The sequence below is a fragment of the Choloepus didactylus genome, chromosome 3 (genome assembly GCF_015220235.1).
Source record: "Choloepus didactylus isolate mChoDid1 chromosome 3, mChoDid1.pri, whole genome shotgun sequence".
NCBI lineage: Eukaryota > Metazoa > Chordata > Mammalia > Pilosa > Megalonychidae > Choloepus > Choloepus didactylus.
In genome coordinates, this window is record NC_051309.1 from 100,773,628 (window position 1) to 100,801,503 (window position 27,876).

Consider the following 27,876-nt stretch of genomic DNA (forward strand, 5'->3'; position numbering starts at 1 on the left):
TCTGCAGGATAGAGGGAAGATGAAAGAGAAGCCATGAGTGAGGTTGGGCTAAGATGGAGATGGAGTTAAGTGGATTTAAGAGTCTGTTTTTTTTTAATGGAGTTAAAATGTTTGACTATGGCAATAGACTGGCTATGAGAGGTGCTAAGGGTGATTCATTGGTTTCTGGTTAGAGCAACTGATGGATGGTAGAGAATACATTATGAACTCAATCATATAGTTTTTTGAGGTATCATTGAGATAATCTAACCACAGATGTTGAATAGATGGTAGAATATAAGAAGATATCTGGCCATGAGATTGTTTGGAAATAGAGTAAAATTTTTAAATGCATTAAAGATACTCTCATTAAATTTGTCATTTTCATGGAAAAATAATTATTTTTCATTCTTATGACACTATAGTAGTCACTGGGCACACACGCACACTCAAAAAGATTGTAATCGTGGCCCTAACCGTAAGTGTTTCACTATTTAATGGAAAAGATAGGAAAACCCATGAGAATTCCAATATGATTATAAAATGGAGATCACCTTCAAAAAGTTTCACGAAAGAACAGGAAGGAAGAGAAGAAAGTCCAGCAACTTTTATCAGGCTGTAATCATAAATGCTAAAATTTGGTTAAAGAAATAATAGAATTCTGATTAGAAAGAAGAGGAAAGCTAACAGCATTTGTGTGAGAGGAATCACCCTAAAAAATCATGAATATTCTCTGGATCAAGCTGATAATGGGACACAAGTTCAGGTTGGGGGTATTTTAGTTTTTTGTTCAATTTGAACTGGAGAGTCAAAAATAGAGAATAATAGAGACCACCTCAAGAGTTTTAATTCATACGTCCATTAATCAGATTTCTACCAGGAGCTACCATGTTCCAGTACACCAATATTACAAGGGCTAGGAGTACAATGGTTGACAAGGTAGGTATCATTCTTACTTCACAGAGCGTATAGGCTAGTATCCTGTTTAAAACAAATACACTAACAAACAAAACAGCTTATTTGACAAAGTTCCTAGTTAGCTTTTGCAGAAGAAGCCAGTAATAGTGAGGTTATGCCTTTTACTCAATAACGTTAAGTAGCCTTAGTCTAAGTTTACTTTCCCTGTATATTAGAGCAAGCTTCAGAGCAGTGGTTCTCAACCATAGCTGAAGACTAAAGTCACCTAGAAAGCTTTACAAAGTCATGATGCCTGGGTCACACCCCTGAAGATTCTGATTTAATTGGTCTGGGGTTCAGCTGGGGCATCAGTTTTCAAAGCTCTCCAGGTGATTCTAATATGCAGACAAAGTTAGGAACCATAGCTTCAGAAGCATCCTTCATCACCAGAAGTGAATGAGACTGAGCAAAGAACAAAAGAATTCTGATTGTAAAGGCATATTAAGGGCAAATCTTCTCTATTTTGACAGAAGTTCTTGATGGAAGTGTGTCAAGAGCACTTATATATTAACCTGTTGACCTATATTAACTATAGGTAAACTATATTAACTATAGGTAAACTATATTAACTCATTAAGTAGTCCCAACAGCACTTTGAGGAAGTTCCTTTCATTATTCCCATTTTGAGAGGTGAGGAAGCTGAGGCCCAAAGACCCATGACCAGTATGTGTCAGAGTAGACTTGAACCTAAGTAGTCTGGCTCTAGAGTCTATGCTTTTAACCACTACAAAATATTGCCTGTCAATAAGGTGTGATAGTAATTTTACATCAAGAAGAAATATAGAAGAAAGGAAAATGTATAATGAAATAAAACATTAAAAATCAGTTAAGTGCTAGTTGTCAACCGAGAGTGGTTATTTTGACTGTATAAAACATGTTTGGGCTGTATCTTTATAGTCATTGCTCTTCGTGTTTTTATTCTTCATTTTTGGGAATCAATTAACAAGTTCATCTTGTTATATAGTACAGAAATTTTGTTTCAGTGGGGAGGCAGGAAGATATAAGCAGTTAAATCATTTGATTTTTCTCTGAATTTTCAAAGACATCGTTTCCTGAAGGAAACTCAAGGTCCAAGACTATTCCACATAATCTAAAGAACAGCTACTACTTCATGGTAATGACCAAGCTGTAGGAATAGAATCTTAGGAGTAAGGAATCATCCACTAAGGAGCACGTCTTACAAATTGAACTTATTTTAAAGGTAGAAAATAACATAAAGAATGTTGTTATTGTAGGGATTACTGAACACTGCATTCCTACACATGTCAAAGAGAACATTCAAATTTAACTCTGTAAAACATGTATCAGTGTCAACATGCCATTTGCATTTATTTTACACTTTCTATCTCATTACAAAAGTAATATCTACCAAATAAGTGCTGTACATCTGTAAATGGTTAGCTTACAAGCTGCTTTGCCTGTGCCCTTGTTTTCCCCTCTTTTCATTTAAAGATGGAGAAAGCAATTAAATGTAGTGACTGGGAGCATACACCCTCAGTGCAGTGCATATTTTGTGTCCTGCAGTTGATCCTAGTTGTGTCCTAGCTTTGATACTGTAGCTAAGCTTCTTTTGTTCCATATGAGTACAAACTAATAAATGCAAGGAATTCCATTTGGTATTCAATTATGAGCTCTCTTGACTCCTGTTATTAAAGCCTACAAACTGTTGAGCATAAAATTAAAGTTGAGCAATTCAGCTTTCTTTTTGACATCATAACACTCTCTGAAAAATAGCGATGTAAAACCCAAGAGTCAAAAGTCATCACATAAAGCCCATGTGCAAATGAAAAGTGAAAACACTGAAGGAAAAGAAATATATAACTTGTTATTTATACATTATGTTAGGAGCATGCTACTGTCCTCATGCAAATACAGCAACCAGTTTGTTGAACACAAGTTACTGTATTGGTTTTAACAGAGTGCTACATGATTATTATTGCCAAAGTTCCAATGAAGGAAATAATTAAAGCATTATGCATTTTTAAGCTTTTAAAATGACTTTAGGCAATAACCAGAAAATACTATAGGGAATCAATATACTGTAATTGAAAGGAAATTGAATTGCTCCTTACATTTTTATCCCTTCCAAATTTTCTCTAGACTGCCAGACCACTGGAGACAGTGGATCTTATTTTGCCAACAGCATTGTGCCTTTTTGTAAATCTCATGTGCTGGAGAGACCATTGTTTTATTTAGAAAGTGCTCAGCTGAATAGATAGTGTTATGAGTTTTGGTTTGCATTTTATCTTTATTAGTCTCTAGCCTCATTGTTAAAAAAAAAATAGAAACAAAAATAAAAACACAACCAGACAAAAACAGCCTTCTCCACATAGCCAAAAAGTCAAGTTAATGAGATTTTAAACAATGGAATTCAGAGAAGTTGTTAGATAAGCCTCACACCTGAACCTAAATGAAATTATTCTAATTTTTATCATATTTATCCCTGTCAATTTTGCTAACCTGCCAGGACTATTCCTCATTGAGATACAAATTCAACTTGTATCTATTTTAACCTAATTCATTTTTATTGCTTATTATTGAAAGGAGTTACTGCAATCAAATTTGAATAGCATGAAGTGAACCTCAGGGAGATGGGTGGATATGAACAGGAATTAAGAAATCCTAAAACTTAAGAAGTATTTAAAAATATGTGAATGATCAACATTTCCTCTGTGTGTTACTATTGCTTATTTCCTCATTCATGATCAAGCCTTGAGACAAATGAAACATGTCTCACACTTATTTTTAGTAAGTTGATCACAGAAAGGAGAGAGTTCCAGGAATGCTTTGTGAGAATCTCTCATCTACTTAATTTTTCTATTAATTGCCTTAATTTATCCAATGTTCTCTTGACCAGTTAAGTGGATAAAAGTCCTTAGTTTCCCCAACTATAACATGGGGCTTACAGTACCTTCCTCCAAGGAGTGCATTGAGAATTAAATGAGTTGATGTAAAAATCTCTCAGATGACTGAGCAAAGAAAATATTTTTATAAAATTATGACCGTGATGATGATTTTGCCTTTGAAGTTTTATTGTTAAGATGTAACCTCACTAGTTATTATATTGAGCCAGCTGCTGAAAAATTCTGAACCTCAATTTCCTTGACTATAAAATAGAATAACATCTTTTCTACTTACCTTAAATAGATCATGTGAGTGAAAATAATTTTTAAATTACAAAAAAATCACTGCAATTAAAAACTCTGAACCCGGATGTATGAAAGAAAGAACTGGATTTAACTGCTTGTTTCATCTCTTAATTCAGTACTTAGTTTCCTTATCTATTAAATAGTAATGGTAATAGCACTTTCTTCATAAAGTTATTGTGAGGATTTAATGAGATCATGTATAAAGAGCTCACTACCATAGCTGATACATAGAAAAGTATTTGAAAATATAAAGTATAGTTTTATTCAAATAGGAAATAAGTATTATTTTAGTTTCTCAAACTTTTTTTGTTATAACTCATTTTGATATATGATAAACAGATATGTTTTATTTCCATTTTTTCAGAAAATCTCTACCTTAAACTTTTTCTGTCTACAAATTCAGTCTCTGAACAGCTTAGTTCTTACTTTCTATAGCTGATATTTAAGAAGTATTGAAGTTTGGTATAAATGAAGGCAGAACTGAGTTAAATAAAAGAAGCTTCCAATCCTAAAATCCACAATGCTGTTATTAAAAACAGAAACAACTTTATAAATGTTAAGATCAAAAGACATGTGAGTCAGTGCAAAAGGAGTCAACCAAGCTTCAAAAGACTTTAGACAAACTTTTTTTTTGTTTTCACTCTGACAGAGAATAGGGGCATAGTCCTCAAGACTGCCAAATCTGACCAAGACTTCTGACACCAGCTGAAACTTTCTCCAAACCACCCTCAGGTTGGATGATTTGCTAGAAAGATTCATAGAACTCACTGAAATATATTATAGTCACATTTATTACAGGGAAAGGATATAAACTAGAACCTGTCAAAGGAAAAAATGCACAGGACAAAGTCTGGGGGGTGGAGGTTTCCAAAGGCAAAGCTTCCATTGTCCTCTGGGATGGTTTTGCCCTATTGTCTTAGATGTGTGACAATATGCACAGATTCTTGTCAAGGAAGGAAGCCCACTCAGGCTTTGATGTCCAGATTTTTTATTGGTGTTTCATTACATAGGCATGATTGATTGAATCATTGTCCAGTTAATTGAACTCAGTCTCCAGCCCCCTCCCTCCCTGGAGGTTAGGCTGATGTCATGTGATTTGAGGGGCCCACCATGAGCCACCTTGTTTGCAAACACTATCTGGTGTGCTCTCAGGGCCTACATGGAAAACATAAACATTCCTATCCCTCCTGATTATTAGTTACCTCTCAGGAGCTTAAACAAAGGCCAGACCTCTCTTCAGTGAGGCCAAATTCATATATATATATATATAGTCATATAGCAAAAAAAAAAAAAAAAAAAAAAAGGAGTAGAGAATATAGAAAGGTGAAAAATCTTCATTAAGGAGAGGAAAGAATCAATATATTTTAATATATATAAGAAAGAACTTTGGAAAATATTTTTTAAATGAGAAATATCATTTATGGTACAAATAATGCTTAAGTCACTGCATAGATCTGAAGATGATTTATGTCTACTTACTCCAAATGCTTTTTGATTGTATTTGTTCCAAACTCCCAAACACCAGAATATTTTAGAATTATTTAAACATTGATTACATATAGTTATGTTTAAATGAGGACATAATTAAGCTGACACTATATATTTCTAAATATTTTTCCATAGCATTATTAAACAAACAGCCCAAGTTTGTCACTAACATAGAAGTAGTATTTTCACTACTCAGTGAACCAAAGGGCTATGCTTGAGTTGACACTACTAGATATCATTTATTTAGGCAAGTTGCCAATATGTTCATCAAGCTTAAAAAACATCTCTGAAGGGAACAAAAATAAATTCTTGTTTTCACTCTGACAGCTAAGAACATATTTATCACGAACAAGATGATAGTCTAAAAGCCATTCATTAATCTTAAACTTAAGTACTCTAATTATAAATTAGATTGTACATTAAAAATTAAACTCTTCACTTAATGTTATAGAACACATTTTTTTTCCAACCAATATTATTTGTTCTCAGAAAATAAAATCCCTGAAGAAGTAATTAGAAAAAGCACACATCAAGGAATGTAGTTGAGGATAGACTTTGGAAGACCTCCAAAGATAACAAAAGCTCAAAGAAATTCCATAAGGTTTTAAATTTAGCAAAAGGACAACAAATATCTCTGATAATTAGACTTTCAACACATTTGGGTTTGCTAATTGGCTGTAAGTTCTAATTAGACTTTTTAATGTAACTAAGAATGACATATCACTGTATGAATGAATGTATTTTACAGTTGAAACCAACAATTAGCAGCATTTTCCAACGTATTTTAATAAGGGAAAAAGCTAGTTTTGTTGTTTATATGGTGACATCTTCATCTATTAAGACGTATTATGTACATTTTAGTTTTCTTAATTAAATTCCTTTTGGGGAGCTCAAAGAGAAACTTGAGTTTTAATAGGAAGCATCGAAATTGTTTATTTGTAAGGGAGCTTGCCAGTTTGTTGATGATTTTGGAAGCCACAAACAAAATGTAACACCAGGAAATAAATCACAGTCATCAGGGGGAAGCAGTACAAACAACCAGGTGCCCCATAACCATTCAGTTAATCATAACAGTCTCCTAATACGACTAAAGGTCTTTTACATTTTTCAAGTATGTGAATATAGATTAGGTTCCCAAATGTGAAGGCTCATGAAGCTGGCATCAGGATTAATAGTGTGGCATTTCTTCCCAAGATGTGCATAATGACACTTTCTTTGTGGCTTTGCTCCTTTAATCTGCCAATTTAAGCCACATCATCTCTCTGTTCCCCTTATTTCTGAATTGAGAGTCATCAGTTTTCACCCCACTGAGATTTATAAGTAATCTCAAAACTGGTAGCCCTGATACTTGGATATTACAAAAGATAAGAACTACATGATGGTACAAAATTAAACCAGCATTTTGGAGAGTAAAAAGCAAGACTTTAAGGGAGAGACCACTGCCAAAATATTGAAATAAAATTGAAAGCTCCGAGAAAAAGGCTAATTATATTGTTTCATGTACTGTGAACACTTTGTGAACAACAAAGCCAAATACGTGATCCTTTCCCCAAATAAAAGCAGTAACCCTTCTAACCACATTTAAAATCGTGTAGCTTTTTTCCGTGAAAGCAGTGTAAGACTAATTAAAATCATTGAAACTGTAAGAAAATCAAACTTAGACGGTAATTGACATATTAGAACAGATGTTATGCTAGAATTATATGAGCAATTATTTTTCCAATTAGTTTATAACTGGGGTTGAGTTATTGGTATATTTGTAACTTCTCATTAACTCAAGCATCCTTAGTGAGCCTCCTAAAGCATGTTGTGTGCTGTCATATATCATATGATGATATTTAAAAGCATGAAATGACATTTTTGATTGCACCATTTGCTATTAAAAAAGAAAACCTATGTAGGGTACTTTCCATACCAGTTATTCCAAGAAACATGACACAGTTCTCTGAAAGATCTATCCATAAATGATTGAGCTGTTCAGACAGAAAAAGTAACCAAAGCTATTTTATCTTTCAGCTTGGGTGCTGGAATCCTGTCACAGGGCTGAATGGGTCCCTGACTGACAAGAAACTGGAGAATAACATGCGTGGAGTGGTTCTACGTGTGGTGACTGTTCTGGTAAGTCTGATCTGATCCTTGTGGTTTTGGTTTTTGGAGGTTACTTTATCCTTCATTTGTTTATATTTTATTGACACCTAATCTTAAAAGAGCTTTTAACAAGCCCTGTCTATGCTTTCTAAGGTATTTTTTTATTGGTTATATTTTCCAGCCCTCAATTAAATTTATGTGGATGAGTATCAGATTTTTGTAAGCTTTTCCTCTAATTTGTAAATAATTAAATTTGTAAATAGATTTGCTTTTTAAAATATGTTTCTTAGGCATTTAAAATCCAATTTATGTCCTTCTACAAGTTTCTGGACATGATAAAGTAAAAGGTATCCATCAGTCATTTCTCACTGGAACGCTCTAATATACATAAATGAAGATAATTATAACAAACTAGGGTAGAATTGATTATATATTAAATAATGGTAAAATATTAGCCGATTAAGCTAATCCTTTTTTAGTATCCTTTTTTACTTCAAAGGAAAGGTCATCCAGTTATTTATTGAGTATCAACTGTGTTTCAAGCTCAGTGCTGATTACTGAGGACATTAATGAATAAAATAGATATGATTCTGCCTTTGCGAAGCTTGTCATCTAGTGATTCTGTGAATATTGGGACTAGATATGTGAAATTTTATTCAATTCCATTAACGTATTAGGAAATTAACAAATGGTCACTGTTACCATTAATCAATACATTATTATTTTCTTTCCTAATTACCATATAAAATAAGATGTTAGAAATATTCTTAAACAGTAAAATATTAAAATGGGTACAATCTAAATAAAGCATAATAATGAAGGCATACACTCTCCCTTATCACATTAAGACCTGTGTTACTTTATAGTGAATTTCTAAACCTGATAGTCCATAGTTATTAACTTTATTTTTATCCAGGTAAGTCTACTAGTTTTTAAATTTGAAAAAGGCTTTCCTTTTATTTCCTAGGCAAAATAAATTGCAGAATTAGTATATGGGAGAGGCAAACAGTCTTTTTTGACATGTTAGTGTTAATTGGATAGTCTTCAAGATGTGTAACAGAATGGCTGCCGTTTGTATATTGTCTGATATAAATTAAGTAGATCCAACATAATTTTACTGTCTTAAAAAAGGATCTATGAATATTCTCTACAAAAGTAAATTCACATGTGTTTTCTATTTCCCCTTTTACATGATTATAATTTTATTTCATCTATTATTTTGATGAGGTTTTCCCTTCTTGGTAAATAATTATAGTGTGAATGCTTTACAACTTAAATGTGAATGTGCTTCCTTATATCCTAAGGGTGTGGATAAACATTTACAGTGATGTGCAAATGTTAAAAAAGAAGACATATTTGAAGTGCATTAAGTTATTAATAGTTTATTCCCCAGTGATTAACATGAAAACACAGGTGACGATTGTAATAAAAAATCGATTTATGTGCTTTGTTTTGGTTTTTGAGATTCAACTTTCTAAGGCAAACTAACCTCATTAAGTTGTTAAGCAATTATTTATTAAGTAATTAGTATATGATAGATGAGGTAATGGACATAATATGATTACTACAGACCCTGTCCTCAAAGGATGCAAAGTGACTTGCTGGCAAGAAGCACATACAAAAAAAAAAAAAAACAAAAAACAAAACAGTTGAGACAGATTAAGTATGTACTATGTGTCCAATGTTCTACTAAGTCCTTTACATGTGTTACAGTATTCAGTTCTCACAGTTTTCCCAAGAAATAGGTACTGCTATGATCCCAATTACATAGATAAGAAAATGAGACTTTCCAATGTTAAAATTGTGTAACAAGTTATGACAGGAAGTAGCAAAGTTAAGATTCTAATTCAGAAAGTGTGACTCCAGAACTCTTAACCTCTTCCTTCTTATTAAAGTTACATTATACTCTCTGCACTCCTACTGTGTAAAGGGGGTGAATTGAGGTATCTATATGATTTTATGTGAATTGAGAGTTGGAAATGTTTAATTCTGAATAAGTTGAAGGTGAGTTTTATTGGGAAATCTTCAGAGGGTAAATTATTTTAAATTCATTTCCAGGCTGAACAAAGTGATTGCTATTTTGTGCATGGAATGGTATTTCTTCACACCATGTTAACGCCTGCATGCCCCACGCTCACTCATAATGGCTTCTTACTTGCAAGCTTATAATTAGCGAGTTGTGATATGGAAACAGTCTATTTTTCCCAAGTTTTCTGTGATGCAATATGTATTTATCAACTTGGGTGTTCAGTTGAGTAAAAGGTTGTTTCACTTAGTTCAGTCCTACAGCACATAGCCAGTGGTTTTTCCTGTAATTCTTAAGGGAATGAAAAACAGCCATGACCTTCTTATTTATTTCCTATAGGCAACTCTCTAAGTCTGGCTTTCACTTATATGTCCTTGAAAGCTTCATTCTCCCATTGCTGAGAATCACTCTCTCCTCATCTTGATGCTTTACTTGACTAAACCCTAGAACTAGGATGTGGTCTGCATTAGAATTGGTTTGGCCACTTAAACGCCATCTGCTTGTACTCTAAGTATTTACCTGCAACACTTCCCAGAGGAAGAAACTGGAGGAGCTATGTGTAAAGCCTCTTGGGGAGAGCAATTGTTTGGCCTGATTCCATTCTAATTGCAAACCAGTCCCAGTTCCACACCATTCCACACTTCACTTCATAGGAAATGTTTGGCAACAGTTTATTTATCCTGTACATACAGGATAATGCATTTGATTTTCCTTACCTAAGTTTCAAAACTCCCTTCCCATAACTGTTACTGACACAGCTATGACTTGAAGGAAATAATCTAATAGTTGTCTTAAATGAAATAATTCTGCACTATATTGTTTGTGATCCTAGGAGCAAATAAATGGCACACTCAAATGCTTAATTGAAGAGAGTTAAATAAAACATTTATTAACAAAGATGTAAATAGAGTTACAGAAATCAGCAAGTGATGTTGAAGCACCAGGGCCTTGGCACACAGGAAGATTTGATTGTCCTGAAGACTGAGGAGACTTGGGGACAGAGCAGTATTACCAGACCTAGAAATACTTAGAACCATGGGAGGAAGAACCCTCAATAGTAGCCATGAATTTTGGCAGAGGAAGAAATGGAGGAAGACAATCCTTGCCCAAACCCCAATCAGGCAGTGAGGAAATGGAGGGGGGAGTGGGCATATGCCGGTCTCTCTCATCCTGTCCTTCCCTGTCCTTCCCTCATGTCCCATTGCCAAACCCAACCAGAAGGCAAAGGGCAGTGAAGCCCAAGTGACCAACACCATGAGGGTCAGCCTACCCAGACACGGAGGAGGGCAGTGAAGGGCAATTTGGTCTTATTTGAAATAAACACAGTGGCATCTCTAATGAAACATATATTCACTCATAGATTTATTTGAGAAACATTTATTAAGTACCCTCTAGACCTTCTTCTAGATGCTTGGGGATGCCATCAAAACAAAGATCCCCAACTTCAGGGAGTTTCCTTCTAACAGGAAATTTTCTAAAGCATTCAGAATATTCTTGAAAAAAATGCAAGACAGTTATTTTACATTAAACTTATAATACAATATTTCCTTGACTGAAATTACTATAAAAGTAGTTCAACAAACTTGTATAAAGATATGCTTGGAAGTTTATGTTAAAGTTGTGGTGGTGATTTTTTTTCTATGTTGTATAAATTAAAAAACTTGCAATTTTTCACATTTTAATATCTCTGAAATCTGGATGCATATTTCAGTTGACGGCTCCTTGCAATTATAATTGGCAGCATTTTTGTCTTTCTTAGTGGTAGGTAAGACAATTGGGTATTTTACAATTGAAAACATCTTAGATTGAATAAAATATGGTATTTGTGCAAAATTAATTAAGTTAATGGATATTCCTGGAAAGCTAATTCAAAAGAACTGGGCAAGAAGCCATCATAAAGAGAGAGACTATTTTTAAAAAATACCTCCAAAAGAAAAGAAATAGCAGTAGGAGATGAAGCCAGCTGGAAATAAAAAGACAGTAATAGCAATGAAAAAAATTACTGTCCAGACTAATACTGTCAGTATAGTCATAGATGGATAAAAGAACAAAATGTACAAAGACAGCCTTAAACTAAACTATCTTAAACTAAAACCACATAAAGCAAGTCCAAACAATGTGTTGAAATAAAGGTAGGTTTCCCTAAACAACTCACCATAGGAGCGATTATTTTCCCTGCTGCAGAAGACAGCTACCTACAGTGTTATCTTCTTAAGAGTAATTCACCTTTGCTAAAATATTTCCCTATCATTAACTTCACTTTTTGGGATTGTTTTCAGCAGGCCTCATTTCCCTGTGAAAATTCACATGTTATCTGAGTTCTGAGAGAGACAAAACTTTATTATACAGTGTTGGGGATTGAATCATGTCCCCCACAAAAGGCATGTTCAAGTACCAACCCCTGGCCTTGTGGATGTGAATCCATTTGTAAACCAGACCTTTGAACAATGTTATTAGTCAAGGTGTGCCCAAACTGAATAAGGGTGGACCTTAATCCAACATGGCTGAAGTCCTTATAATCAAAGGAAATTAGATACAGAGAAGCCACAGAGACCAGCCAGAAGCTGAAAGTCAATGGAACCCAGAACCCAGAATAGAAAGGAGTAGATTCTGCTATGTGTATTATCATGAGACAGAAAGAACCAAGCATCAGGGAGGCAACCAGCTGGGAATGCCAACGTCTTTAGGGAGAAAGCATCACCTTACTGATTGTTCTGGTTTGCTAATGCTGCCATTATGCAAAATACCAGAAAAGGATTGGCTTTTATAAAGGGGATTTATTAGGTTACAAATTGACAGTTCTAAGCATGGATGTGTCCAGACTAAGGCATCAACAAGAGGATACCTTCACTGAGGAAAGGCCAGTGGCATCCGGAACACCTCTGTCAGCTGAGAAGGCACATGGCTGGCATCTGCTTGTCCTTTGCTCCTGGGTTCTGGTTTCAAAATGGCTTACTGCAAAATATCTCTGGGCTTCTGTCTCTGTTAGCCTCTGTCTCTCAGCCTCTATGCATCCTTGCTTGTTTGCCCAGAGTGTTTCTTTCTAAGCATCTGTGGGGTCCTCTCTTAGCTTTTCTGGGGCAAACTCTGGGCTTCATCTCTTAGCTTAGCATCTCCAAACATCCTTCTGTCTGCATCTTCCAGTATCTCCAAGCATCTGGGTCTGGGTCATACCTCCATGGAACTGTTCTAATCAAAAGGTCTTATCTAGGGGCAAGATGGCAGAGTGGTGAGGACTATGTTTTAGTTACTCCTCCAGGGCAGTAGGTAGAAAGTCAGCAACTGCATGGACCAGGCACTGCAGAGCAATTTGACTTTATGCATACTTCATAAAACACTCATGAACATATGGAACAGCTGACATCAGTGAAATCTGTAAGTTTTTGCAGCCAGGGGACCCATACTCCTCCCTGCCAGGCTCAGTCCTGTGGGAGGAGGAGCTGTCAGTGCTGGGAATGAGGAGGGAGAACTACAGTTTCAGCCCTTATCAGAAACTCATTCTAATGTTCCAAACTCCAAGCATAGACAGACTGAGACCAGACACTAGAGAATCCAGGAGCAGCCGGCCAGCTGGGTGGAGTGGAGGTAGAAATAGCAGAAACAGCAACAAAAACCCAAAAATAAAAGTGGAAGCTTTTTAGAGTTTTGGTGAACATAGAATGGGGAAAGGAAGAGCTCAGGCAGAGTCAGGCTCATATGCAAATCCAGAAGATGAGTTTCTTTGTCTGAAAAACCAGTTTCTCTGCTCCCTGGACCATTCATTAATGGCCCTAATTGCCTTGTCTCTTAGCATTTCAATAACCTATTAGATCTGCAAGGAGGGCCTTTCCCTTTTTTTTTTTTTAAATCTTTTTCTCTTTTTCTGGAACAATTACTCTAAGAAGCCCAATACAGAAAACCTCAAAGACTTGCAGTATGGGCAAGTCAAGACAAGAGCAGAACTAAGAGAGCTCTGAGACACAAGACAATAAGTCCAAGGGCTGAGAAAATTCACTAAACACCACAACTTCCCAAGAAAAGGGGGCATCCCCTCACAGCCATCTTCCTGGCAGGCAGGGAACACTCCTGCCCATCGCCGGCCCCATAGCCCAGAGCTGCCCCAGACAACCCAGTGTGATGGGAAGTGCTTCCAACAACACATGCACACACCACAAAATCAGGCGTGGACATTAGCCTTCCCTGCACCCTCAGCTGGTTGTCCCAGAGTTTGGAAGGGGGAGTAGTGTGAATTAACTCACCCCATTCAGCCATCCTTTCAGCAAACTGGGAGCATCCCTACACAGCCCTGCAGCCCAGAACTGCCCTGGGGGGATGGCACTCAGCTGTGATATAGCACAGTCATCCCTTAACAGAGGACCTGGGGGTGCACAGCCTGGAAGAGGGACCCACTCGCAAGTCTCAGGGGCCATACACCAATACCAAGGACTTGTGGGTCAGTGGCAGAGACAAACTGTGGCAGGACTGAACTAAGGATTAGACTATTGCAACAGCTTTAAAACTCCAGGAACACCAGGGAGATTTGACTGTTAGAGCTGCCCCATATCCCTGACCTCCCAGACACCCACCCCATATACAGGGTGGGCAACACCAACTACACACGCATGCTTGGTACACCAGTTGGACTCCACAAGACTCACACCCCCACTCACCACAAAGACAAAGTGGGGGAGAACTGTCTTGAGGGGAATAGGTGGTTCACAGATGCCACCTGCTGGTTAGTTAGAGAAGGTGCACTCCACAAAGCTGTAGATCTGACAAATTAGACATAAGGGTTTTAATCAGTCAGTCTACAAATCCTAAAAGAACCTAATCAAATTAAGCAAATACCAAGAGGCCAAAAACAACAGAAAATTTTAAAGTATATGAAAAAAACAGACTATATGGATAACCCAAGCCCAAGCACCCAAATCAAAAGATCAGAGGAGACAGCAATTCATCAAAGAACTAAAGATGAACAGTGAGAACATGGCACAGGATATAAAGGACATGAAAAAGAGCAAGGCACAGGATATAAAGGACATCAAGAAGACCCTAGAAGAGCATAAAGAAGAAATTGCAAGAGTAAATAAAAAAATAGATGATCTTATGGAAATTAAAGAAACTGTTGACCAAATTAAAAAGATTCTGGATACTTATAGTACAAGACTAGAGGAAGTTGAACAATGAATCAGTGACCTGGAAGACAACAGAATGGAAAATGAAAGAACAAAAGAAAGAATGGGGGAAAAAAAATCGAAATGGACCTCAGGGATATGATAGATAATACAAAACATCCAAATATAAGACTCATTGGTGTTCCAGAAGGGGAAGAGAAAGGAAAAGGTCTAGGAAGAGTATTCAAAGAAATTGTTGGGGAAAACTTCCCAAATCTTCTAAACACCATAAATACACAAATCATAAATGCCAGCGAACTCCAAGTAGAATAAATCCAAATAAACCCACTACAAGACATATTCTGATCACACTATCAAATACAGAAGAGAAGGAGCAAGTTCTGAAAGCAAGAGAAAAGCAATTCACCACATACAAATGAAACAGCATAGGACTAAGTAGTGACTACTCAGCAGCCACCATGGAAGCAAGAAGGCAGTGGCATGACATATTTAAAACTCTGAGAGAGAAAAATTGCCAACCAGGAATGCTTTATCCAGCAAAGCTTTCCTTCAAACTTGAGGGAGAGCTTAAAATTTTCACAGACAAACAAATACCAAGAGAATTTGCTAACAAGAGACCTGCCCTACTTGAGATACTAAAGGAAGCCCTACCAACAGAGAAACAAAGAAAACACGGAGAGAGATGGAGAAAGATTCAGTACTAAAGAGTTTCAGTATGGGTACATTAAAGGACATTAATAGAGAGAGGGAAAAAATACGTATGACAAACATAAGCCAAAGGATAAGATGGCTGATTCAAGAAATGCCTTCACAGTTATAATGTTGAATGTAAATGCATTAAACTCCCCAATTAAGAGATATAGATTTGCCGAAAGGATAAAAAAAATGAACCATCAATATGTTGCATACAAGAGACTCATCTTAGACACAGGGACACAAAGAAATTGAAAGTGAAAGGATGGGAAAAAATATTTCACGCAAGCTACAGCCAAAAGAAAGCAGGAGTAGTAATATTAATCTCAGATAAAATAGACTTTAAATGCAAGGATGTTATGAGAGACAAAGAAGGCCACTACATACTAATAAAAGGGGCAATTGAACAAGAAGAAATAACAACCAAAAATGTTTACACACCCAATCATGGTACCACAAAATACATGAGAGAAACACTGGCAAAACTAAAGGAAGCAATTGATGTTTCCACAATAAATGTGGGAGACTTCAACACATCACTCTCTCCTATAGATAGATCAACCAGACAGAAGACCAATAAGGAAATTGAAAACCTAAACAATCTGATAAATGAATTTTACTTAATAGACATATATAGAACATTACACCCCAAATCACCAATATAAACATTCTTCTCTAGTGCTCATGGAACTTTCTCCAGAATAGATCATATGCTGCTACATAACAGAAGCCTCAGTAAATTTAAAAAAATTGAAATTATTCAAAGCACATTCTCTGACCACACTGGAACACAATTAGAAGTCAGTAACCACAAATTCACAAATTTGTTTAAACTGGAGGTTAAACAACACTCTCCTAAATGACCAGTGGGTTAAAGAAGAAATAGCAAGAGAAATTGCTAAATATATAGAGATGAATGAAAATGAGAACACAACATACCAAAACCTATGGGATGCAGCAAAAGCGTTACTGAGGGGGAACTTTATTAAAAAGGAAGAAAGAGCTAAAATCAAAGAACTAATGGATCAACTGAAGAAGCTAGAAAATGAACAGCAAACCAATCCTAGACCAAGTAGAAGAAAAGAAATAACAAGGATTAAAGCAGAAATAAATGACTGAGAGAACAAAAAAACAATAGAGAGGATAAATAATACCAAAAGTTGGTTCTTTGAGAAGATCAACAAGATTGACAAGCCCCTAGCTAAACTGACAAAATCAAAAAGAGAGAAGACCCATATAAACAAAATAATAAATGGGAAAGGTGACATTACTGAGGATCCCGAAGAAATTTAAAAAATTATAAGAGGATAGTATGAACAACTGTATGCCAACAAACTGGATAATGTAGAAGAAATGGACAATTTCCTGGAAACATATGAACAACCTAGACTGACCAGAGAAGAAACAGAAGACCTCAACCAACCCATCACAAGCAAAGAGATCCAATCAGTCATCAAAAAGCTTCCCACAAATAAATGTCCAGGGCCAGATGGCTTCATATGGGAATTCTACCAAACTTTCCAAAAAGAACTGACACTAATCTTACTTAAACTCTTTCAAAACATCAAAGAAAATGGAACACTACCTAACTCATTTTATGAAGCTAACATCAGTCTAATACCAAAACCAGGCAAAAATGTTACAAAAAAGGAAAACTACAGGCCTATCTCCCTAATGAATATAGATGCAAAAATTCTCAACAAAATACTTGCAAATTGAATCCAAAGACACATTAAAAAAAAAATCATACACCATGACCAAGTGGGGTTCATTTCAGGCATGCAAGGATGGTTCAACATAAGAAAATCAATCAATGTATTACAACACATTAATGAATCAAAAAAAAAAAAAAATCAAATGATCATCTCAATAGATGCTGAAAAAGCATTCGGCAAAATCCAACATCCTTTTTTGATAAAAACACTTCAAAAGGTAGAAATTGAAGGAAACTTCCTCAATATGATAAAGAGCATATATAAAAAACCCACAGCCAGCAAGGTACTCAATGGTGAGAGACTGAAAGCCTTCCCTCTAAAATCAGGAACAAGACAAGGATGCCTGCTATCACCATTCTTATTCAACATTGTGCTGGAAGTGCTAGCCAGGGCAATCTTGCAAGAGAAGGAAATAAAAGGCTTCCAAATTGGAAAGGAAGAAGTAAAACTGTCATTGTTTGCAGATGATATGATCTTATATCTGAAAAACCCTGAGAAATTGATGACACAGCTACTAGAGCTAATAAATAAATTTAGCAAAGTAGCGATACAAGATTAATGCACATAAATCAGTAATGTTTCTGTATGCTAGAAATGAGCAAACTGAAGAGACACTCAAGAAAAAGATACCATTTTCAATAGCAACTAAAAAAATCAAGTACCTAGGAATAAACTTAACCAAAGATGTAAAAGACCTATACAAAGAAAACTATATAACTCTACTAAAAAAAATAGAAGGGGACCTTAAAAGATGGAAAAATATCCCCTGTTCATGGGTAGGAAGGCTAAATGTCATTAAGATGTCAATTCTACCCAAACTCATCTATAGATTCAATGCAATCCCAATCAAAATTCCAACAACCTACTTTGCAGACTTGGAAAAGCTAGTAATCAAGTTTATTTGGAAAGAGAAGATGCCTTGAATTGCTAAAGACACTCTAAAAAAGAAAAATGAAGTGGGAGGACTTATACTCCCTGACTTTGAAGCTTATTATAAAGCCACAGTTGTCAAAACAGCATGGTACTGGCACAAATGTAGACATATTGATCAATGGAATCGAATTTAGAATTCGGAGATAGACCCCCAGATCTATAGCTGACTGATGCTTGATAAGGTGCCCAATGTCACTGAACTGGGTCATAACAGTCTTTTCAACAAATGGGGCTGGGAGAGTTGGATATCCATATCCAAAAGAATAAAAGAGGACCCCTACCTCACACCCTATACAAAAATTAACTGAAAGTGGATCAAAGACCTCAGTATAAGAAACAGTATCATAAAACTCCTAGCAGATAATGTAGAAAAACATCTTCAAGACCTTGTATTAGGCGGACACTTCCTAGACTTTACACCCAAAGCACAAGCAACAAAAGAAAAAATAGATAAATGGGAACTCCTCAAGCTTAGAAGTTTCTGTACCTCAAAGGAATTTGTCAAGAAGGTGAAGAGGCAGCCAACTCAATGGGAGAGAATATTTGCAAACTATGTATCTGATAAGAGACTGGTATCTTGCATATATAAAGAAATCCTACAACTCAATGACGATAGTACAGACAGTCCAATTGTAAAATGGGCAAAAGATATGAAAAGATAGTTATCTGAAGAGGAAATACAAATGGCCAAGAAACGTGAAAAAATGTTCAGCTTCACTAGCTATTAGAGAGATGCAAATTAAGACCACAATGAGATACCATCTCACACTGATTGGAAAGGCTGCCATTAAACAAACAGGAAACTACAAATGCTAGAGAGAATGTGGAGAAATTGGAACTCTTATTCGTTGTTGGTGGGACTGCATAAATGGTTCAGCCACTCTGGAAGTCAGTCTGGAAGTTCCTTAGAAAACTAGATATAGAGTTACCCTTTGATCTAGCAATTGCAATTCTTGGTATATACCTGGAAGATCTGAAAGCAGTGCCACGAACAGGTATCTGCACAGCAATGTTCATAGCAGCATTATTCACAATTGCCAAGAGATTGGAACAACCCAAATGTCCTTCAACAGATGAGTGGATAAATAAAATGTGGTATATACACACGATTGAAACTATGCGGCTGTAAGAAGGAACGATGTCATGAAACACATGACAACATGGATGAACCTTGAAGACATAATGCTGAGCAAAATAAGCCAGGCACAAAAAGAGAAATATTATATGCTACCACTAATGTGAACATTGAAAAATGTAAAACAAATGGTTTATAAGGTAGAGTGTAGGGAACTAGTGATAGAGCACAATTAAGGAAGGGGAATGATAATCCAATAAGAACAGATAAGCTATCGTGGGTAAATTTAACATTCTGGGAATGCCCAGGAATGACTACGGTCTGTTAATTTCTGATGGGTGTAGTAGGAACAAGATCACAGAAATGTTGCTATATTAGGTTACTTTCTTGGGGTAGAGTGGGAACATGTTGGAAGTAAAGTAGTTATCTTAGGTTAATTGTCTTTTTCTTACTCCCTTGTTATGGTCTGTTTGAAATGTTTTTTTATTGTATGTTTTTAAATTTTTTTTTTATTTTTTATATAGTTGATTAAAAAAAAATAGTTAATTAAAAAAAAAAAACAATGAAAAAAATTTAGAGCCCCCTTGAGGAGCTGGTGGAGAATGCAAGGGTACTGGGCTTCCCCACCTCGATAACGTGCTCACAGACATAGGGGACTGGTAGTTTGATGGGTTGAGCCCTCTACCACAGACTTGCCCTTGGGAAGACTGTTGCTGCAAAGGAGAGGCTAGGCCTCCATGTAATTGTGCCTAAGAGCCTCCTCCCGAATGCCTCTTTGTTGCTCAGATGTGGCCCTCTCTTTCTAGCTAAGCCAACTTGAATGGTGAAATCACTGCCCTCCCCCCTATATGGGATCAGACACCCAGGGGAGTGAATCTCCCTGGCAACGTGGAATATGACTCCCGGGAAGGAATCTAGACCTGGCATCATGGGATGGAGAACATCTTCTTGATCAAAAGGGGGATGTTAAAGGAAATGAAATAAGCTACAGTGGCAGAGAGATTCCAAAAGGAGTTGAGAGGTCACTCTGGTGGGCACTCTTATGCGCAATATAGACAACCCTTTTTAGGTTTCAGTGAATTGGAGTAGCTACCAGTAAATACCTGAAACTATCAAACTACAACCTAGAACCCATTAATCTTGAAGACGATTGTATAAAAATGTAGCTTATGAGGGGTGACAATGTGACTGGGAAAGCCAAATGGACCACACACCCCTTTGTCTAGATTAAGGATGGATAAGTAGAAAAATGGGGGAAGGAACAAACAAACAAACAAATGCACCCAGTGTTCTTTTTTACTTTAATTGCTCTTTTTCACTTTAATTATTATTCTTGTTATTTTTGTGTGTGTGGTAATGAAGGTGTCAGGGATTGATTCTGGTGATGAATGCACAACTATGTAATGGTACTGTGAACAATCAAATGTACGCTTTGCTTTGTATGAGTGCATGGTATGTGAATGTATCTCAATAAAATGAATTACAAAAAAAATGGTCTCACCTGCAGTTGAGTGGGTCACATCTCCATGGAAACAACCTAATCACAATGTACCACCCTAATCAAAAGACTAAGTCTGCCCCAACAAGATTGCATTAGAGAACATGGCTTTTGTGGGAGACATAATAGATTCAAACCAGCCTACTGATGCTGCAATCTTGGAGTTCTCTTAGCCTCAAAACCATGAACCAATAAATTCCTATTATTTCAGCCAACCCATCATATGGTATTTGTTTTAGCAGCCAAGAATCTAAGACATATAGTATAACCCCAACTATTGGCTTTGACTCAACAACTATTTATTGAGCATAAATATATTGTTAGCTAAGAATTGTGCTAAATTTCAGAGAGGCAAAGATAAGTAATATATAGTCCCTGCTTTCAAGGAGCTCCATGTAAACTGTTTTATCAAAATTATCACATTCTCCAACAGAAAAGAAGTCTGGTGTGTGTAGGAGTCAGAATTGAATGTATTTAGGGAAAATAAATGGAAAAGAAAGAAAAAAGTGAGGATTTGAGAGAAAAAAGAGAGAAAGGATATGAGAGCAAGACAATTTTATTCCCCATTGCACTGTGTTCTTTCACTCAGAACTCTTTGCAACTCTCTTTTTTTTTTTTGTAATAATTTCATTAGTGTTGGACACCCTCCATTAAACTTTAACTACTAATAAAACACAAAGTTGGTTTTCACTTACAATGCCTGGCATATAGAAGCAGCTCTGTAAATATTTGTTAAATGAACAAATTAAAATATTCTGGTAGGTGATATTAGGGGTCTTCATTCTGTGATTTCCATCCACCAAATCCAGAGATATGGCAGATAAAAGATATGGCAGATTTGTATTCTTTATTTCAATCTGAGATTTCATCCCTGAATCCTTGTCTTATTATTACACCTTGGTAAACTGAATAAGATAATCCAGATAGAACTAGGGGTGTGTTTCATGTATTTTGTGTATTTTATTTATGGCTTGAGCAAGTGCTAAGTTCACTATTCCCCTCTGGAGAATACCCTGGTTTCTCAGACTTTTCAGAGGTACACAAGAGCACCTCAAAGTTCCAAAAATGCCTTATCCAATTTCAGCAGTCCCCAACAATCAAAGATGAAATGGCTGAAAAAATCCCAGCCTCTTCCAGCTTTTGTAGATTTCTAAGCTCTTTACTTCTTCTCCTAGAATTCCATTCCTTCCGCTCACCCTAGTAAGGGAGGTAGGGGTCTGCCAACCTTTCTGCTGCCTCTGTACACCCAAGCCTTAATATTTTCATACTCAAACAACCTACTCCATTTACTGTTGCCATGACTCATTAGCCTTCCCATTCATTCATTGATACATTCAACCTAGTATTACTTATTCAGTATCCTCTCTATGCCAGGCATTATGCTAGGTGATGGGGATGCAAAAGTGAACAAAATAGACAGTCATTGCTGTCACAGAATGTGACATCTATTGGAGAAAACTGGCAACATTCAAATAATGGCACAATGAGATCAGTCAACACTTCACTGAGGGAGAATTACTTGAGCTATAAGTGAAAGACCTTTATATATGTCCTAAATATCTCCCAGAATAAGTTGGAGTGTGAAAGATAGAGAGAGGGCATGAGTGACAAGATGGTTTGCACATATGAAAAATCCACATTACATTATTATATTATTAAAGTCCAAAGCTGCTAGGAACATAATCATACAGAATCTGTACACTTTTTAGCCACCTGTTTTCTTATAAACTCTATAGGTTTAATCTGCCACTTAAAATTTTACATTTAGACTCAGTACTCATTATAAATAGCATTAAGGATTATTTCCAGAAATCAAAAGAATCAAGGTGATTAAATGTATTGACATAGTTGATACTAAAAAATGACTTTGTCTATTAATGGTGGGTCCAAATAACTATGTGCCTCTTAGGTAAAGAATTGGAAAGTTTTAATTCAAAACATCAAAGTCTTTCACTTTATGAAATAGAAAACCAATATAGACTCATTTAACATTCTTTTGGTCTTAAGCAGTTATCATTGTTTACCTTCTTAGTTCCACAATATTTTCATTTCCACATGTACTGATATTTCATAATTTATCTTCCCACAACCTATGAGAAGCATAGAATTAGACAAAATCAATTTGATGGATAAAGGGGAAAAAGAGTGAAATAAAAGTATAATTGTGTAGGTTCCCAATCGTTTAAGGAAATAGCACTTCAAATAGAAAGAAAGAGCCTATCTCTTTTATACTCTTAGAGTGTGTCTCTTAAAGAATATTAAAAATTTAACCTTCTTATAATATATACAGGTAAAAAGTTTTGTTTTCTTTTTTCATTTTGAGGGACATTGTGACTGATACCAAGACAACAGATTCTTGGCTTTTGCAATGTACAAAAAAAAGTTAGATTTAGTTTTTCATGTATATGAGCATAAGGTCAGCTGTTTACTTATTTTCCTCTTGATATACATTTTAACTAAAGAGTAAATAATATACAATTAATTTTATTATGGAATTGCTTCAATCTATTCCATTGACTTTTACCCTCTGGTATCCTCAACACACTCCTTGGCAATGGGATATACTACAAAAAACACTGGACTTGCCTCAAAAGATATCAGTTCAAGTTCAGGCTTTCCTACTTAATAGACCATTGAATTTATGGCAGCCGAGAAACCTCTTTGAACCTCAATTTTCCATATATAAAGGAGGAATAACAAAATCAGCCACACTGGGCCATTATAAGATCAAATAGGTTAAACTATGTGAAAGCACATAGCAATGCACATAGTGTTTCTAAATATAAGGTGTTATTATCACTGCCTTGGAACTCAAATGAGTAAATTAACTAAGAAAAAGAAAATAAAATGAGCCTGAGCAGTCATGGAAGCGTAATTAATTATTTTCATGAATCTCCAGATTCTTTTGTTGGCTTTTATCCAGAAAACCCTATGGCAGACAGACAAACATGAACTGCAGAATCATGTGTTCTAGGCTCACTTTTACCTTAATTTGAGAATCTGATAATGAGGACTACAAAAACTATTCAGTTAGTGAAGTTCATGCTATCTAGAAGAAAAAGGAATAAAAAATTCAATTGCACCAAAGGAGAAGAAGAAGAAAGGAAGAAAGGAAAAAAAAAAAAAAATAAAGCTCCAAATTATAAACTGTGAGATTTATAAAACTTTGCAGGTCAGTTGCATTGTCTCCTCTGAATTGTAGTTGGTTCCAGTTATATATTAATATATAACTAAAAGAATGTCCCTCTAGTAATAGCCCTGAAATATCACTCTTCTTAACATAAACAGACCCTTCTGAATTCTGAGTGTTTGCTACTTAGACACCTTCAAGCTTTTGAACCCCCCAGAAGTTTAAGCATTCCTGAGGCTTCAACTTTTAAGCCAGGTGAATCTGGAGGCAAGGTTAGGGGCTTGGAGAGCAAGCTTGATAAGAAGCTCTACTGGACAAGTACTCACAGCAAGGAGATAGAAAGGGAGTTGATGACAAGCTCTGGTTGTTCCCACAGCAATCTCTGAGGAGGAAGAGTTAATAAATAATAAAATCTGTTCTAAGGCTACAGGCAAAACTGACAACTCTTCTTGAGGATAATATATAAAATAAACTGAAGTCAAAATTATTTGAAGTCAAAATAAGGTATGGTTAAGTTTAATGGGCATTATACTAGAAGTATGTGGTATAGCATTGTGGTTAAGAACACTGTTCTTGCAGGAGTTCCACTTCTGGGATGGAAGCACGAGAAGTTTCACAGACCCACTCCTCAGTGAAACAAACAAATTTAGAGAAGACTATAAAAACAAAAAAAAAACACAACTGTTTAAAGTCTCTGGAAAATGTCCTAAATGCCTAGAGAAAATGACTAACATTTATTCAAGAAAATTACTAAATCTTGTTGAAAACAACAGTCTATGGCATTTGATCCAGAGCACGCTCCTACTCTACCCCTGACCGCAGCTCAGCTTGCAGGAAGTTCCGCTGTGAGCATGTTTGGCAAAGAAGATAGGACTCTCTGTCTTGTGACTACCAAACAAAGATTACCATATCTCATTTAGAGAGACAGACTAGCAGCATTTCTCATCCCCTCAAGCTCCAAGTTGAAGAGGCCAAATTACTGCTGAGCATGGCCTGGAATTTGGGGTTTCCCTTCCTCCACCTACCCCCACATTAAGACAGAAACTCTATCCCAGATATAGCAAGGCAGGAAAACTGGGGTCCAGATTACCCTCATTCCCCCTCGCCCCAAAGACAGAGGTTCTGCCCCAGAGAAGCAAGCAAAAACCAGCATCAACCACCTCACCCATTGCCCAGAGTAGTGGCTCAAAAATTTTGCCATGGGGAAAGGCAGTCTATTAAAACAAAACAAAACAAAACAAAAAAAAAGAAGAGCTCCTAAACTTTCTCCAAAGGAAATGAATTTATTTGAAAGAGAGTAATGAGAAGTTCAGGCTTAATACACTCTTGAAATCAACGGTTCCTCTTAATAATTACAACAAATTCAGCCAGAGGCCAGCTAGTTCATCAGAGAAAACCAAGAAAAGAGACAACTTAGGACATCTCTACTGGGGTTAAGACAAATTTCAAAACTGGCCTCAGAAATTACCTCTGCCTGAATTTATTTGGTTCAAACTTTTGAGCAATTATGCCCTAAGACATTATAAAATATATATATATATAGAAATCAGCCAGTAATTAGTGGAGGCTATTGGCTGGGTATAATACCAAATAAGGCAGACAGTTTAATAGAGATCATGGAAAGAAACAACTAAAGAGAGCACTGTCTAAACCACTGTCATCCTGGGGTGACTGTGGCCCACAGCTGTGTGTTCTAAGGAGCAACACCGAAGACTTGACTCTATGGGGAAAACTGACTTCACTAAAATAGCCTAGCCAAGTCATGAAAGGGGGGAGGAGAATCACTATCCAAATGTGCTGCAGAATGTTACCTAAAATGTCCAGTATTCAACAAGAATTTGTGAGACAGGCAAAGAAACAGGAAAGTGTGACCAATACATTGGGGTGGGGGGAGGTAATTATCCAAATCAAAATGCTGGGAGAGGAACAGATGTCATGTTTATCAGAAAAAGATTTCAAAGTAGTTATTATATATATTAATATAATATAATGTAATATAATATAATATAAATGTTCAAAGAACTAAAGGGCACCATGCTCAAAGAAGTAAAGGAATAGGTGAAGATAATAACTCATCAATAAAGAATATCAATAAAGAGAGAGAAATTATTTTTTTAAAAAGCAGAAATTCTAGAGCTGAAAATTATAATAACTGAAATAAAAATTCATCAGAGACACAACAGTAAATTTGAACTTGTAGAAGAAAGAATTGGTGAACTTAAAGGTAGGTTAATAGAGAGCATGCAATCTGAAGAAAAGAGGGAAAATAGAATAAAGGAAAATGAATGGAATTTCAGAAAAATGTGGGATACTTTTAAGCACACTAACATGTGTAATGTGAGTACCAATGGTTGGTCTTAGAGGTTGAGGGGAGGGGATAAAGAGAAGGATGGAAGAAATAAAAAGGAGCAGAAAAAAATTTGAAGAAATAATACTAGCAGAAAATTTCCCAAATTTGCTAAAAATACTGATCCACACAAGAATCCCAGCAAACTCAAAGCATGAGAAGTAGAAAGACAGCCATGCCCAGACACATCAGAGTAAAAAAGCTGAGAACCAAAAACAGAACAACTCTTAAAAGGAGTAAGAGAAAAATAACTCATCACCTACAAGGAAACCAGGAAAAGATTAACACTGAGTTGTCATCAAAATGAAGGTGGCCATGAGGCAATGGGATGACATATTCTAGTTACTGAAAACAAAAACAAAACAATCAGCAAAGAATTATATATCCACCAAGGCTATCTTTTAAAAATGAAAGTGAAATAAAGACATTCCCAAATAAAGAAATACTGAAATAATTTAGAGCTGGCCTTCAAGATATACTGCAGTAAGTTCTTCAGGCTGAAAGCAAGTAAACCCAGATGGGGATTGTTCTAGTTTGCTAATGCTGCAGAATGCAAAACACCAGAGATGGACTGGCTTTTATAAAATGAGGGTTTATTTCACTACACAGTTACAGTCTTAAGGCCACAAAACGTCCAAGGTAACACATCAGTAATCGGGTACCTTCACTGGAGATGGCCAATGGCGTCCGGAAAACCTCTCTTAGCTGGGAAGGCACATGGCTGGCATCTGCTCCAAAGTTCTGGTTTCAAAATGGCTTTCTCCTGGGATGTTCCTCTCTAGCAAGCTTGCTCCTCTTAAAAACGTCACTCATAGCTGCACTCTGTTCAGTCTCCTTGCGTCAGCACATTTATATGGCTCCACTGATCAAGGCCCACCCCAAATGGGCGGGGCCACACCTCCATGGAAATATCCCATCAGTTATCATCTACAGTTGGGTGGGGCGTATCTCTGAATCCAAACATTCCAACTTAATCCCCACTATTATACCTGCCCTACAAGATTGCATCAAAGAATATGGCTTTTTCTGGGGGACATAATATATTCAAACCGGCACAGGGATTGAAACCATATGCACACAAAAAGCATTAAAAGTACTTATGCAATTATAAAAGACAGGTGTAAATACATATTTCTTCTTCATTATTCTTTTATCTGATTTAAAAAACAGTGCATGGAAATATGTGTATATAATTGTATTGTATAAAATTGTTATATATATATGTGTGTATATACACACACGCACACACACACACACACATATCAATAACAACACGAAAGAGTTTGGTGGGAACAAAGTTGTACTGAAGTAAGGCAGATGGTAACTTGAACTCATAGGAACAAATGAAAAGAGCCAAGAAGGGAAATATGACAAATACTGCAAATGTATACTTGCTATACTTTTTTTTCTCAGCTCCTGTGATGGACTTGAAATTATGTAAGGTAATATTTACAACAACATTTTGTTGGATTTGTAACATACATATGTGTAATATCTATTACAGTGATAACACAAAATGGAGGAAGAGGGACTAGAGCAATATAAGACTAAAATTTCTATATATCACTGGAATTAAATTAGTAGAAATCTGAAGTAGACTCTGTTAAGTTAAGACATATACAGTGAAAAGAACTTCTAGGAAAGATGCAGAGCAGGCAGCTCCAGGACTCAGTCCATCCTCTAG

General features: G+C 36.1%; 1 protein-coding gene across 3 annotated transcripts in view; it reads left to right on the plus strand.

Moving 5' to 3' along the window:
* Nucleotides 1-27,876, plus strand: part of GRID2 (glutamate ionotropic receptor delta type subunit 2) — a 1,659,435-nt gene that overhangs the window by 1,159,584 nt on the left and 471,975 nt on the right. For all 3 annotated transcript variants that reach the window (XM_037830265.1, XM_037830266.1, XM_037830264.1), the window contains exon 9: nucleotides 7,590-7,691. In XM_037830265.1, the coding sequence (XP_037686193.1) occupies nucleotides 7,590-7,691 (102 nt within the window). The remainder of the gene's footprint in view (nucleotides 1-7,589; nucleotides 7,692-27,876) is intronic.